Source organism: Meles meles, chromosome 12 (assembly GCF_922984935.1).
Source record: "Meles meles chromosome 12, mMelMel3.1 paternal haplotype, whole genome shotgun sequence".
NCBI classification, from domain to species: Eukaryota; Metazoa; Chordata; class Mammalia; order Carnivora; family Mustelidae; genus Meles; species Meles meles.
Genome location: NC_060077.1, coordinates 82,109,088 through 82,125,859, shown reverse-complemented (window position 1 = coordinate 82,125,859; position 16,772 = coordinate 82,109,088). Strand labels below are relative to the sequence as shown.

The window sequence follows — 16,772 nt, the reverse complement described above, 5'->3', positions numbered from 1 at the left end:
AATTTAAATGTGAACATGAGTGCAGAATTCCTGACATACAGGTAAATTCATTATTTTGTAGGAAAGTAATAACAAAAGTTTATTTCTCTTTCAAAGAAACATGCAAACCAAAGCTGTTTCACATTTTAAATAAACGAAGACAAAATTCTAAAATATATTCAAAAGATATTGTTTTCCATGTTGGAATAGATCTTCAAATCTGAAGAGAATAAAGTCCAAACCTGAAGTAAGGCTAATGGGTACTTTTGGCCACCAGGTGGCAGCTATTAGCTTCACATGTGGAGTCTATGAAAACAGGCTAGAGATCTCCAGGTTTTTGCCTTATAAATTTAAAAATAAACAATGTAATCAATGGTATTTAGTTATTAAGACATGAAGACAGGGAATAGTATTTTCATCTGACTTTACTTAAATTCAATTAACATATAGCATTATCATTAGTTTCAGATGTACTTTAGTTATTCATCAGTTGTGTATTAAACCCAGTGCTCATTAAATCACATGCCCTTAATGCCCATCACCCAGTTAAACACCATCCCTCCACTCTGGCCACCCAGCAACCCTCAGTTTGTCTCCTAGAGTTAATAGTCTGGGAACAGTATTTTTCAACACGAAAATAGAATATTAATTTTCCTAAACAGCACCATCAAATTGTTCTAGAAAATTTTCAGTTTGCAATGAATAGTGATTTAATTTGTTTTCTTTCTATTTGACCAGCCTGTGAGGTGCTGGTGCAGATTCATCTTGACTGGATCCTGAAAGGATGTGTTTCTCTGCTTGCTCAGGTATATTTTGGTAAGAAGGGGAAAGAGATATATATATACTCATAAGGTTTTAAAGTCTGTATGACTGTTTTTATTGAGTTGAGAGATAATTTGTTTAAAATTTTGAGCTTTACTTGTTCTATGGTTCACTCTGAAGACTTTCCAACATTTTCAGATGAGGTAAAAATGTTGACGATCAGTGAAATGAGTACTGAATACATAGTTACCTAATCATAAGGTACGACTGTTTTGCAAAAGTATTCATTAAAATAGAAAATTATAACACAGAAAAACATTTCAACTGCCCAATTTTACCCATCCATTGCTTAGTCAACCCACTGACCCACAAGGATGTTTTGTTCGTGTTCACATTTGTATAGCTTCACTTAAAAGTTTCAATTTTATTTAAAGGTTTTATTCTCTGTGGGAAACATCATCATTGCTTGACCAAAACCTATTACAAATTCTTCTGGAAAGTCACCCTGATGTGTGTCCCTTCACTACTCTCAGATATAACTCATTTCTTCACTCAGGTATCAATAGTTGAGATTTGAGTCACAACTAACAAAACAAAATACTGTATTCCTGTAGCCACCCAGTTAACTGGTTTAAAAATAGCCCAGTGATGCAGAAATTCATATATTAAATATTTAACTTCTGTAGAGGAGTCATGATATATCTAGTTAAGAAGTCATGATATATCTAGTTCATCTGTGGGAAAAGGGGGAATATTAAGCAATTCTTTGAAATCAAAAGCGAAAGACAAAGGTGAAGAGATATCTGAATCAGAAGTCTAAAGGTAACTAATATAAAAGTGTACAAATCCAACATGAGTAACTGGAATAGTAAGAATGGAAACACAGCAGAACTCTGTGAATGGAGCCAATGTTTCCTCTGCTTATTAAAATAAATACTGGGACAGAAAGAAAGCACTTAGATTAAAATGCTAATCATGATGCCAAATGAGTAAAATTAATAAATCAATATTATATGTGTTTCCCAAAGAAGTAGTCATACCTACCTTTGCTCATCATCTGGCCTCTTGATCAAATTGAAAAGTATGTGGAGAAGCTGGTCTCTTTCTTTAGGCTCAGGATGCAGGCATGCTGTACACAATATGAGGGGGATCAACTCCTGAAGAAATATGAAGGTGGAAAAATGCAAAGTAAAAATGCTTTGCAAAATATTCATTCCCCCCCCCCAGAGTATTCTTAAATGGACATTTAAAATGAAATAAACCTCAACATACAAAAGAGCAAATTCTAATTTTGTAAAACAAGTAGTTCAAGAGAAAACACTGAAACATATGTTTATGCGTTGGTTGTAGAGAAAGTGTGAATCACAATGTAATCAAGTTACAAAAGATTCAACTAACCTTACTTCCTCACCCAGTCCTTTCTAATGGTCTACTAGCTTTTGCACTAAGTAACATTCTATCTTACTTTAAGCTGATACGGTAATTTTAATTTTGAAAGTGTTTAAAAAAAAACTTGCAGAAGTTAACTATATTTTAAAATTTAAAAAGCTAACAGAAAATGAAGACAACTCATCCCACTTCCATAAATACAATATTATGTCTTAATTAAGACTACTTATAATTAAAAATTTTGTACCCTTCCCATATAACCCCATGGCTAATTAAAAAGAAAACCATTTCCACAGGTGCCAACTGCTCTCAGCACTGAAGTATTAGTAGAAATATTTTATGTTCGAATGGAAATTTTAGTAATATCTTATTTGTTGCATGTTCAACATGCAGAGGTAAATTCAGTATTTTGTAGGAAAGTAATAACAGAAGTTTCTCTCTCCCCAAGAAATATGTAAATCAAAGTTGTTCCATATTTTAAATAAACTAAGACAAAATTCTAAAATATATTCAAAAGATATTAATGTTTTTCATTTTGGAATAGATTTTCAAATCTAATGAGAATAAAAGTCCAAAAGTGTTAAATATTTTTGGAGGAAAACTTTTTCTAAATTGTAAAAATAATATTCTGTAGTTAATTTAAGGAAATTAGTGTGATGTAATAAGAACTGAATGATTACTCCCACCATTTCTTTTTCCCATCTATCTTCCTACCCACCAAAAAGTGCTAGTAGATTTAAAACAGAAACTGATGGGGGTGCCTGGGTAACTCAGTGGGTTAAGCGTCTGCCTTTGGATCAGGTCATGATCCCAGGGTCCTGGAATGGAGCCCAGCATAAGGCTCCCTGCCTGGCAGGAAGTCGACTTCTCCTTCTCCCTCTATCCCTCCACTCCACTCGTGCTCTCTCTCAAATAAATAAATAGGATCTTAAAAAATATATATATAAAAGAAACTGATCACTATGTAATAATGTACAGTATCCTGCAGAAAAGGGTATACTGTAGAAGTTATCTTCCCGTTCTAAAGATGCTCCCTTAGAAAAGGATGATAAAATTTTTAGCAGAGTTGAAACTACAGCTTAGAGGATATGACTACATGTCCCTTTCCATTATTTCTAAAGTCTTTATGTATTATTTTAAAATTATAATTACCTGGTACAAATCTTTAATTGAAGATACAAAGATATAGATAAGAACTAAGAATAAATCTGAGAAGTAAGAACAAATTTAAAACATTTACTCTGTCATCTTTGTATTTGGGCCCTCTGTAGGTTTTACATTAGTGAGCAAATGAAAAACAAAACTAATAAAAAGTAATTAGGGAAAAAAATTTTGTACTGGGAATGGAAGACAAAGTACAGATCTTATATTGTTAAGTAATGTTTTTACCAGAGATTTAATGTGATGCTTGAAGCATTAGTCTTGACTTTGTAGGAGAAAAATAAACAACCTTTTATGAAATACTAGAGTAGGAGATCATTAATAACAAGGACTATCCTAATCCTTAGAGGATTCCATTTGGACTACTAAGAGCCAACGATACTCATGAGAGGACTGAGACATTGCATCAGCATATCCCAGTGAGAGAAGAACCTTAAAGATGAAAAAGCAGTTATCTAGAGGGCACTAACAAAAGGAGGAAAAAATATTAATGCATGAAAATCAAGAAAGACTCTAAGTATTTTATTCGTATTTTCACCTCATGTCAGATCCTTCTTTCCTGAGTTTTCTTGCTTCTCCTCAACCTTCTTCCTGTTTCCAATGTCTCTACATACATACTCTTCCATTCTCCTCCTACTGTACTACTCTTTAAAGTTTTGTAATGTAGATATTTGCTATAATTGCAAATGCATACATATATACTGTTGAAAATATAAAGTATAATTATTGAGCTTTTTTATCTGAAAACAAGCACAGCAAAATAATTGTTACTATTTAGTCTTTGTGCCTTTGTCTTTTCTCTTTTTTTAACTCATGAGGCTTTGTGATCTTTAATCAAAGAGGAAGGTTATATCCTACATTAATATAAAGAATCTTTTAACTGAAATATGGCCGTAGATGTGCCAAAACTGAAAACCTAATGAAAAATCACAAACTTCTCTGATTTTTAGTTTCTTCAAGTAAAACATAAAAGAATTAAGATCAGGGCAGAAGTGGGAAATATTTCATATACAATCTGCAATTTCCTTCTCTATTGCTAATGCAGAATTATTAATTTTTCCTTGTGAGATCAAAGTTGGGCTCACAAAGCCTTAGCACTTACCAAAGCACTTCTCAACACAGCAGCTATTACCAACCAATCTGCACTGACACATGGGAGGAAAACCTGTCACTTCTTGTACCCTTAGGAATTTACCTTCTTGTATGCTTATGAATTTAGGACTTTGAAGGAAAATACTTTTCACTTTTCTGAATCACAGTAATAAGTAATATTGCCATTTGCTTTTATTTCTTGCTGGCAAAATTAACAACATATGGGAAGTCATTGCCAATCATTTTTGGATATTCGGTACCCAGGAGAACTGAGTATATCTTGGCACATTAATGGCTCAAACAGTTATAACTCAGCGTATAAAGTAGGTCAGTCTCTTCCTCTTAAAGAAATACAGAGCTGAGAAGAGGCCCAGTAAGTGATTGCAGAAAAAAGTGGCAAGAGTAGTCTGTTTCTCAGAGGATCATCAAGGATTTTAATTGCTAAGTTATAACTGGCTCCAAATATCTTAGTTGTTCACAAGTTCAATTTGTACAAATTCATTCATTTATTCAAAAGTTCTATTTGTACCACGCTTGAAATAAAGAATTCTGTACATATGTATCTGCTGTTGTATATTCACATTTATTTTCTGTGAATTCATCTCTTTCAAGCCTCTGAAGTACTAATATATCCACATCAGAATCTATTAAGTCTGTATTTACCATTTTCACCCTATTCATAAATATATAGATAAGAACCAATATTCTCTCTTTGGTATCATGTCTCTAATGAAGAGGTCTAGTGTTTTAAAAACTTTCCTTATAATTCTAGAATGAAACATTTAAAAAGTGGTAGCTAAATTTCCTTCAGGAGGCAAGGTGGTAGCTTTTTTTTTTCCCCAAGGTGATAGTGGTTTAAAAATGACTTTAAATGATTACACACAAAAAATGTATTGAGAATAGGAGAGCAATGTCAGACATCATATCTAAAGCTCAAGAATTTTTCACATGGGATGCATAGGTGGCTCCGTCGGTTAAGCATCTACCTTAGGCTCAGGTCATGATCCTGGGTCCCCCAGTGCAGGGCTCCCTGCTCAGTGGGGAGCCTGCTTCTCCTTCTCCCCTACCCCTGCTTGTGCTCTCTTTCACTTTCTCGCTCTCAAATAAATAAATAATCTTTAAACAAAAAATGGAATTTTTCACATGAAAAGATCCTTAGGCAAATCAGATTTAATATTGCATGTTGAGGGGTGCCTGGGTGGCTCAGCGGGTTGGGGCCTCTGCCTTTGGCTCAGGTCACGATCCCAGGGTCCTGGGATCATGCCCCGCAACAGGCTCTCTGCTCAGCAGGGAGCCTGCTTCTCTTCCTCTCTCTCTGCCTGCCTCTCTGCCTACTTGTGATCTCTGTCAAATAAATAAATAAAGTCTTTAAAAAAAATATTGCATGTTGATAAAAAAAATACTAATAACCATGGTAAGAAAATACTATCACTTTGGTAACATTATATTCAAAAGGTAGTGGCCCCCCAAACACACACAAAAAGTTACTGAGTCCATACCTCAAGGCAAGAGAAATCTTAAATATTTTATTTAAAACATGCTTTAGCAACTGGTAGTACTCAATAAGTGTGTACTGAAGTGAAATATAAAACAGATGTCCTACTAATTACTAGGGAGGAAATCAGTACAGTAATCCTACTGTAGTACATATTCCATTACTTTATTGTCATTTTGGGAAAAGATATTTGTAAGGCCTTTAGAATTCATTAATCTAAAAGGCTTAGTTATTTACATTTTACTCAAGTAAACGACTTTTACAGTTTTAATAACATAGCTAGTACTCTCTACATGAAGGATCTCCCACCTCTCCAATCTTAGGTTGCCAAAGGGATTTTGCAGGGCATTAAATAGTTCACTTTTACAACTAAAACAAAATAACTTCTAATGATAACAAAGAAATCACTTTAGAGGTAGGAAACGTCTTTAGAGAATTTTACATTTGATTTTATGAGTATTTTTACTTAAGTTTCTTAGTCTTACGAAGATTGGTGTGTCCAGACTACAAAAAGTGGGAGGTGGGGAGAGGAAGTACCTAAAAAGGATCTAAAACAACCGGAGGGATTAGATGTTGGGTGGAGGAAGTGAAGGCAAATTTTAACTTTAAAAAAAGCCTGGAAATGTTGATTAGACAAGGACTTCAAGATCTGTAAGAACTCTAAAACAGAAATGGAAGCATTACATTTAGATCAGATGCCAAGGAGGAAATGTTTGCTTCAGGTCAACAAGAAAAATTTTACCGTTCTAGAAAGGTTAACATATTAGTCCAGTAAACTATAGTTCACTGCTTGCCCTCATTTTTCCATTAAATTATTTCCTATAAATAAAGCTTCATTTAAAAATTTTAGGTAGCTATTATCTTAAAATTTTCCATTTTGTCTTTTGCCTAGATATTAAGCAATACCAAATTACAATTTAAATTCAAATTATAATAAGGGTACACCCTCTGATTTAGATTTCCAGTTGAAATTTGTCAGGGTATTGACAGTAATACATTTAAAAAAGAAAGAGGGGTGCCTGGTTGGATCAGTTGGTAGAGCATGAGACTCCTGATCTCTGGGTTCTGAGTTCAAGTCACATGATGGGCATAGAGCTTACTTAAAAAAATTAAAAGAAATAAAGAAAGAAAGGAAGGAGGGAGGGAAGGAAAAGAAAGGAAGGACATTACAAAGACTCACATAAGAAATAAAAAGATTACTCACCTCTGGAAAAGTTCTATACTTCAAGGGTCCCTAAAGTATCGATTCTCAAAATTATTATCTAAGGCTTATTATTATCTATCTTAGAATTATTCCTAAGGTTCAACCTTCAGGAAGCCTAATTAAAATACGTGAATGACTTTAAACCCCTGATACTGCTGGGGCACCTGGGCTCAATTGGTTAAGCATCTGCCTTCAGCTCAGGTCATGAAATCAAGCCCCACGTTGGGCTCCCTGCACATTCAGCAGGGAGTCTACTCCTCCCCACACCTCTCCAAAATAAATCTTAAAAAAAAAAAAAAAAAAAAAAAGATACTGCTAAAGAGCATGTGATTTACTTCCAAAATTAACCTACACATAAAAACACACATTAAACAGGTAAAGGAGATGGGCAAATCTTATCTACTTCACCATACTACCTATTTTACTTTACTTATCTCCTATTCTTTTCTATAACTCTTGAAGGGGTTCAGAACAAGTCTTCCCAAAATATCCCATTTTGGCATGTAGACTATTTTGAGCTGAAGGCAATCAAGATCCAGCAGACCCAAGAAAAACTTTCACCTCTTCTTTAAACTACCAAAAAGAATTTAGATAGGGGGCCTGGCCCAAAAAGAGAGCTACTTCCAAGAAACAGGTATTTTATCTGAATGACTTATCTATATGAAAAGATAAACACCTAACTACCAAACATCTGCTCTTCTGTCCTGTGAATCACCCTCCTCCCTGTTCTTACACCATCAGTTCAAGACGGCATGTAAGCCTAATGGCCCAGCTTGTCCTTGGGTCTTGTATTGCTATGGGGCCCCTATATACACAGGTAATTGAATTAATTTTTCTCCTGCGAATCTGTCCTATGTTAATTTCATTATTAGACTAGCTAAAGAACCTAGAAGGGTAGAAGTGAAACCTTTTCCTACCAGTCTCATATAGTTATAATTACCTGGGCTATTATTACTCCTAAGTTAAAAAATGCATCATGGAGCAAACATGAATGAGTGAAGTTTGGTTTCTCAGAAGACAGGCAGATCTTTAGAGACAATACTACATTTAAAACTTTTAGGAAGGGGCACCAGGGTGGCTGAGTCATTTAAGGGTCAGATTCTTGGTTTCAGCTGGGTCGTGGTCTTGAGGTCATGGGATTATGTCCCTTCACAAGCTCTGTGCTCAGGGCGCAGTCTGCTGAGATTATCTCCCTTTCTCTCCCCCTGTTCCTCCCTCTGCTCATGTGGTGCTCTCACTCTCTCAAAAATAAATAAATAAAAATTAAAAAAATTTTTTTAGGGAATTGGTTCTCTCCTTTGCCCCTTTTTCCCCTAGCTTAATGAGACATATTTTATATATCATAAAAATTCAAGTGTACATTCAGTGGTTTTAGAATATGCAGAGTCGTGCAACTACCACCAATCTAATTTTGGAACAATTTCAACATCTCAAAAAGAAAGCTTGGACTCATTCCCCATTTCCACTTGCTCATCCCCATTCCAGGCCCAGACTTCTCCTTTGCTTTTCCGAGTCAGCTTTCCTTGGCATAGAATGAAAATAAAAATTAAATTTAGATGTATTATTTAAAAATGCTTTTAGAAGTAATCTGTTATGAATTCTTATTTTTAAATTACAGAATTTTCCCTTCAAGTGCATTTAAAGCAGAGACTATGAAAAATCAACTTCTTTAGCCTATATACATACATTTATTCTGTAATTTGGTTTGAAAGATTCAAGTTCTTCAATGAACCCATTAAGATGAACTACTACATAAGCCACAAATAGAAAATTTGTTCATGATTTTTTTTCCTCCCCAAATCAACAGGCAAGTAGGTCTTTTGAAATACCTTTTTTTTTTCTGAAATACTTTTTAAAAAAGATTACCATTACTTAACAGTAGATAGGAGGAAATTTTTTTTCACTTTTTATTATCTCTAAAATTGGGGTGTACCTTATAATGGAAAATGTTATAATTTCATGGGACTTCTTCTTTCTTAAAGGGGCATAATTGTTATAATTAATGGCATCTTAGATTTGAAACATTATGGTATATTAAATGTAAAAAATGTAATAATTGTGACCTAAAGATTTAACGAGTCTGTTACTTTTCTTTTGAAAAACAAAACAAATAACACTAACATTTATATTCATTGTGCTTTCCACTTTTATAAAAAATAAAACGTTTAATTTATTAGATAGCTTTAATTAAATTTTATGTCACTCCCTTTAAAACAATGGGTCAAAAACCAATTAAATGGATCGTGAAGAGCATTCTTTTTTTTTATTAAATTTTTAAATTTTTTTATTAACATATAATGTATTATTAGCCCCAGGGGTACAGGTCTGTGAGTACCAGGTTTACACACTTCACAGCACTCACCATAGCACATACCCTCCCCAATGTCCATAACCCCACCACCCTCTCCCTAGGCCCAACACCCCCCACCCAACCCTTCAGTTTGTTTTGTGAGATTAAGAGTCTCTTATGGTTTGTCTCCCTCCCTATCCCGTCTTGTTTCATTTATTGTGAAAAGCATTCTTTTCTTTATTGTATACTTAGGCATTATTGTTTAAAAATATTTATAAAATTATGCTTGATATTGATTGTCTACTATTTTAATTTTTCATAATTAGTAAAGGCAACACTGGTTTGTCAAACTTTCATTTTAATTATATACATGTATTATATACTGGCACATCACATAAAATGTCTTACTAAGTGTGGCCAATAAAGTCTGAAAACACTAATTTAAAACACGTTTAAAAGACTATAAAAAAAACTAGGTATTATGCAGCCTTAAGAACAAGGAAGTTCTTTATATACTGACATAGAGTGATACAAAAATATAATGTTAAATGGAAAAAAAGCAAAGTAAAGAATAGTACGTAGAAGTGTAGTACCATTTGTGTAAGTCATGGAAGAAAGATCATGTATTTGAGTTTGGTTACAGGCACAAAATATTTCTGAAAAAATACAACACAGCGCTATAGTATGTGGAGACTTCAATTCCCTAGTTTCAATAATGGATGAGCAACTAAACAGATCAGTAAGGAAGCAGAAGATCTGAATACTATAAAATAATTAAATCCATAGACATATATAAAACACCCTGACAACAGCAAAAGATTTATTTTTCAAGTGCACATGAAACATTCTCAAGAATAGACCAGATGTTAGGCCAGGCAATTCTGTTAGTGTTTAGGCCACTGCCTTCGGCTCAGGTCATGATCTCAGGGTCCTGGGATCGAGTCCCGCATCGGGCTCTCTGCTCGGCAGGGAGCCTGCTTCCCTCTCACTCTCTCTGCTTGCCTCTCTGCCTACTTGTGATCTCTCTCTGTCAAATAAATAAATAAAATCTTTAAAAAACAAACAAACAAACAAAAAAAACCCCAAAACTATAGACCAATATATATCACAAATTTTTAGATGCAAAAATGTGCAAAAAAATACTAACACCCAATCCAACAATACATGAGAAGGATTATACACTGAGACCTAGTGGGATTTATCCCAGGAATGCAAGGGTGGCTCAATGTATGAAAAATCAATAACATATTATACTACATCAGTAGAACAAAGGGAAAATAACTATCATCTCAATTGATGCAGAAAAAGCATCTGACAGAATTCAACATCCTTTCATGATAAGAACACTGCAAACTATGAAAAGAAGAAAACTTCCTTAATATGATAAAAGGCATTTATGAAAAATCCATACCCAGTATCATACTCAATGATGAAAAACTGAAGTTTCCCCATAAAATCAGGAACAAGACAAAAAATACGTTTTCTCAAAACACTGCTATTCAACATTGTACTCTAAGTCCTACCTAGAGAAACTAAGCAAGAGAAAGTAATAAAAGTCATCCAAAATTGGAAAGGAAGATTTATAGATGTCACTCCAGATAAAGAAGAGCACATTAGAATGCACAAAAAAACTACCAAAACTAATAAACTAATTCAACAAAGTTGCAAGGTAAGAGATTACCACACAAATATCAGTTCTGTTTCTATAAACCAGCAATGAACAATCTGAATGGAAATTCCATTTACAATACCATCCAAAAACAATAAAATACTTAAGAATAAATTAAAACAAGGAAGTGGAGGGGGAAAAAAGTAACAAAAGGAGCACCTAGGTGGCCCAGTAGGTTAAACATCAGACTCTTTGGGCTCAGGCTGTGATTTCATGGGTCAAGGGAAGGAGCCTAGTGTTAGGCTCCGTGCTAAGCAAGGAGACTGCCTGAAAGATTCTCTCCCTTTGCTCCTCTCACACCCACACATGTACCCTCTTTCTCTCTAAAATAAATAAACCTTAAAAAAAAAAACTAAAATAAACAAGTGAAGGACTTCTACATAGAAAACTACAAAACACTGCTGAAAAAAATTAAAGACATAAATAAATGAAAAGAATCCCATGTTCATGAATTGGAAGAATTACTGCCATTTGAATGGCAGTACTCCTTGGGTGTCTGGGTGGCTCAGGTGGTTAAGTGTCTGCATTCATCCCCAGTCAGGTCATGATCCCAGAGTCCGGGGAGTGAGCCTAGCATCACTCAGCAGGCAGTCTGCTTCTCCCTCTGTCCCTCACCTCCTCTCTCACTCTCTCTCTCAAATAAATTAATAAAATCTTAAAAAAAAAAAAAAAAAGAATGGCAGTACTCCCTAAAGTGATCTATAAAATACAAGGCAATTCCTATCAAAATTCCAATGATGTTTACTGCAGAATGAAAGTGGAATATCAAATTCCTATGGAACTTCAAGGGGCCTTGAAAAGGTAAACAGTATTGAAAAAGGAATAAAAACTTAGAGAATTATTACTTTCCAATTTCAAAACTTAGTACATAGCTACAGTAATCAAAATAGTGTGGTTGGTACAGGCATAGGGATAAACATAAAGACCAACAGAACAGGACTGAAAGTCTAGAAATAAATCCAAACATCTGCAGACAACTGATTTTTGACAAAGGTGCCACGACTATTCAATGGGGAAACATTTCAACAACTAGTGCTGGGACAACTGGACAATCACATGAAAGGAATAAAAATAGACCCGTGCCTTATTCCATATACAAATACAAAATGAATCAATGACCTAAATATAAGAGCTAAAGCTATAAACTATTAGAAAGAAGCATAGGGGATAAATTTTCTTGGCCTCAGACTTGGCAAGAGATTCTTAGATTTGACACCAAAAACACAAGCAACAAAAGAAAAACATTTAAATGTCCATCAAAGGACATTATCAAAAATGTGAAAAGACAACTTACCAAATGGAAGGAAATATTTGCAAATCATATATAAAATAAGGACTTAATATTCAGAATTGTAAGAACTCTTACAACTCAAAAACAAAGACAAACAACCTAATTAAAAAATGGGCAAAGGACTTAACAGAATATACTAGAAACTAATAACATTTACTGCATGTGGAATGGTGGCTCAGTGACAAGGGAAGAGTTTTTGCTGTTTATCTTTTTATATTAAAAGAAGTTAACCATGTAAATGTGTTACTTAACCAAAACCTTAAATCAAGTTTCTAATGATTTATTTATATAACCAGCTAGGATATTACTATGACCAGTTTACTGAAGGGCACTTTACTTGTATTTACATATTAATAAAAAGGCTTATCCTGATAAAAGATTATATAAAACTTGAGAAAAAATCAAAGTATTAATCCTTTAATCACAAGACCTTTTTAAAAATATGTATTTAAGGAATTAAGGTGAAATATTAAATAAAGGTAATCTAATATCAAAGCATGAAATGAAATAGAAGTTTTGTCCTTTCATGCCCTGGGATTGGTTTCAAACCAAACCAAGATAAACTTCATTATTTATCAATTTAATTTCAAGAGAATACACCTTTGATATATTATAAATGGTAAATTTTCTGATAAAATAGAATAATGTACAAATAATTAAATCAACAAAGATAAACCATCACTTCCTTCATTAAATTATAAGTATATATATTTTTAAATACAAAAAACTTAAACCAGCCATAAAAGTAAACATCATACCACAAACGAAATGTGTATATGTATAAATATATATGGTTACATATATATTTATATATATAGTGTATCTGATTACTGATGTTGCAAATTTATAAATATTTCATGCAGTACAATCAGATTTTAGTGGTAGAATCTTTTATGATAAAAAAAGGGAAAATTAAAATAAGGCTTAAACTGCATCTCATAACAATTAGGTTTCTGTGCTATTTTAAATATTATATTAAGGAAACATAGTAAAAGGGATGCAAACATTAATGCATTGCATGGATTATGTTACAAGCTAAAAAAGGAAAAGAAGCTCAAACACCATTCTGCCAGGCAGAACTGCAAAACAATCTGAAATTGGACACTGATCCTTCAAGATACAGGAATCTTCCACACTTAAGAATATCTCACAACTATTTTTATATATTAGGTAAAATAAAACCACCAGTAAGAAAACAGTCTTTTAAATTTTTCAATTCAAAACACCTACAGGAATAAGCATTTTTAATATAAGTTTTACATGTAAGTTTCTACATATAAGTTTTCTTGAGGATCAGTACAAATTTCTTGTGCTAAACGGATAATTAAGGATAAGCTTTATATGGGTTTTGCCAATGCATTGTGTACCTATCATACTGTAGGTCCCAAGAATTATGATTGAAATCAGGTAAATATTAAGAGACTAACAGAAGACTTATAGGATATATTCTAAAATATTCTTAACCCATTTTTTATAAAAAATATTTTGTTAACTGAAAGTCATTTTTATAAATTGAATAGTTCAAATAAATTATTAAACTTGGTTACAAATAAATCATCCACTGTCACTTAAATTAGATTATGGATAACTTTTTATTGCTCTTTTCGCAGCTAAATACAACTCTAAAGATAACTCCTTATACTATGGCTCATAACAGAGGCTATCTGTACTAAAAGATATTGGCTACTGTATTTTGGATATTTTAAGCATCTATCAGTAACAGAGTTAACTACAAGAAAAGAAAAAGAAGGTACTTTCAAAAGTTATTGTCAATACTATAACTATCCTATCATTGTAAGACAAGTGTGATTATTGACAAACAAATATAATAAAACTAACATTTATAAGGTCATTACAAGTACATTTAGGAAAAAAGCTATATTATTAGTCCCAGTTAATTTTCACTATGAAGAGGGTCTATTTTTGTATACATATCAAGCATATCGTATCAAAAGCAGAGATAAATTAGTTAACTGGCAATGTAAAAAACATACAGTATTCATGGCATATAAATGGACCTACAGTAATAGTTAGTGTTGCAGGAGCTAATGATGCTTTAAGCACAATCGGAAAAACATGAATACCATGCAGTTTTACTGAACTCACCTGACAGAGGTGTAAAACCATTCTCTAGGAGCAGAGATGCATGCACAAAAGTAAGAATATGATTGCAACTATAGACTTTAACAAAATAAAAATATAACACTAAACTTCAAAATGACAGAAAATGGACAACATGATGGAATTACTGGGATGATAAGACTTCTGTGTGTCTCACCTCTCTCTTTGCCAACAGCACATTAGGAACGATGTGTGGCAGGCAACGCCCCAGCATTAACATAACGCTCTTCTCACTGTCTGCAATCCGAGACACCTAGAAAACCAAAGAATTAATAAATGATGACGGTGTAGAACTTCCATGAATGATGGTTCTTGAAGTTTAGAACCTGCTTTAGACCCTGCCACCTCTGCTCCAAGCACGCATCCAAAATTCCATCTGCTGATGGTAATGGCAGTAACAAGGACATCCCCATCAACAAGAACAAGAACTGTGTTCCACATAGGATAAACATTTCTGTAAGCATGAAATGGGTTGAAAACACCAGGAAGCAGCAAGGGGGAATCCAAGGAGCCCTACTAGGCTGCAGTTCTGGGAACAACTACAGATAACATAGGACAGACGCAGCTTCAGCGGTTTTTCTTTTATTCTTGAAAAGATGCCCTACAGGGCTTGGATCTATGCCTACGGTGAGAGCTGGTAGAGTGAAGCTGCATACAGGAGGTGGCCCCGGAGGCCAACCTACTCTTGCTGTGAGGATTGCCAGAAATGTAACCAAACCATCCTCTAGCTCTTTTCTATTAGCAATGACATTGAGAAACTGAAGCCCACAAGAGGTTGAGTGGAATCAACCACAAAACAACAACTGAAAAGGGGAAGAGTGAGTATAAAGATAGAAAAAAATAATAAAATATCCTGTCAAGATGAGCCTCCAACAATTACAAAGCACTCGGGGAAAACTAATCTGAGAGCTAACAAACTCAGCCATCAAAGATAACCACTCCTGGGGCACCGAGGTGGCTCAGTCAGTTAAGCGACTGTCTTCAACCCAGGTCATGATCTCAGGCCCTGGGATTCAGCCTAGTATCGTCTAGCATTGTGGGGCTCCCTGCTCAGTGGGGAGTCTGCTTCTTGGTCTCCCTCTGCCCCTCCACCACACTTGTGATCTCTCTCTCTCAAATAAATAAAATTTTACGAAAAAAAAAAAGATAACCACGCCTAATGAAATAATGGAGTGATCTAAAAATAACTGAAATATAAACAATATGTATACTTATACTGGTTTCCAAATTATACCCAAAAGAGGCATATTACCATATATCAGACATAACAAATTAAACATAGACTACAAAAGGTCACTTTAATACTAAACCAAACTTTAATTGAAAGGCCAGAAATAATCAACTACCTTTCTTAAAAGTTTAAAATTTTAGGAATTATTTCTTAGAGCACTACTTAAAAAAATAGATGTTATTGAAATGGAGTCTTATCACAGCTGCTTTTGGATCAGACACTGAGAAGAAAAACCAAATATTTTAAGACAGTTCCAAGAATATGTAATTTACCTCTGATCCTAAACGGCTATCTGCTGACATTCGACAAAAAGAGAGTAGAGCTTGGTGGAAAGCAGGAGACAATTTCCTAGAAGAAAAATTGGATGAAAAGGGTACAATACCAAACAGTTACCACTGGCACGTAGGAGAAGGTAAGTTGCATGTTATAACTCCGAAACCTGCATTAATACTGCCCCACAAATGCTAACTGGATTTTTCAACCAACAATGACTTGAAGGATACTTCCCTAGAGAATTACAGAGGGGGAAAAAATTAGCAATAACTGATTTTTAAAAAGTTTGATGTTATATGAACAAACAGCCATAAATATCAACAGATCAAACCTGAAATGTAGAACAGGTCAATGATTACAGAAAGTATTTGCAAAATCTGAAACGAGGACTTTTTTCTCCCTAATTCTCTCTGGTCCCAGAAAAGTAAACAGTGGATACAAAGGTGCTGGCAGGAATTAGTTTTGCAGACCTCTCTAATGATAATGATAAACCTTAATATTAGAAGCCCACATGAAAGAGGTAAAAATCAGAGATAAATGAGGCAGAGACTCAGTCAGCCTTCACAGTATAATGTATTTTTTGTAATTGAAAATATTAACTTTTTAATGTTTAAAAAATGAGTTTAAAACATTCGTATCTCCAAAATGACACTAGTTTCTATGTAGTAGTATTCATAAAAATATGACTAAGTTGTGCTGTATGTGTTCAATCCACAAAGAAAAGGTCTAACCCTAAAAGTTACAAAACAGAGGTCATTTAGAATACATACTACAAAGTGATTCAGTAATTTCTATGATCATAGACAGTAATGTAC

The 16,772-nt window shown here is 33.9% G+C and overlaps 1 protein-coding gene across 7 annotated transcripts in view; it reads right to left on the bottom strand.

Annotated features, from left to right (window-relative positions):
- Nucleotides 1–16,772, bottom strand: part of RELCH (RAB11 binding and LisH domain, coiled-coil and HEAT repeat containing) — a 112,920-nt gene that overhangs the window by 57,621 nt on the left and 38,527 nt on the right. For all 7 annotated transcript variants that reach the window (XR_006821021.1, XM_046024575.1, XM_046024572.1 and 4 more), the window contains 3 exons: nucleotides 15,957–16,032; nucleotides 14,611–14,706; nucleotides 1,786–1,898 (listed from right to left, as the gene is read on the bottom strand). Coding sequence is in view for 6 of the 7 variants with exons in the window: in XM_046024575.1 (XP_045880531.1) it covers nucleotides 1,786–1,898; nucleotides 14,611–14,706; nucleotides 15,957–16,032 (285 nt within the window). In the remaining variant the exon portion in view is untranslated. The remainder of the gene's footprint in view (nucleotides 1–1,785; nucleotides 1,899–14,610; nucleotides 14,707–15,956; nucleotides 16,033–16,772) is intronic.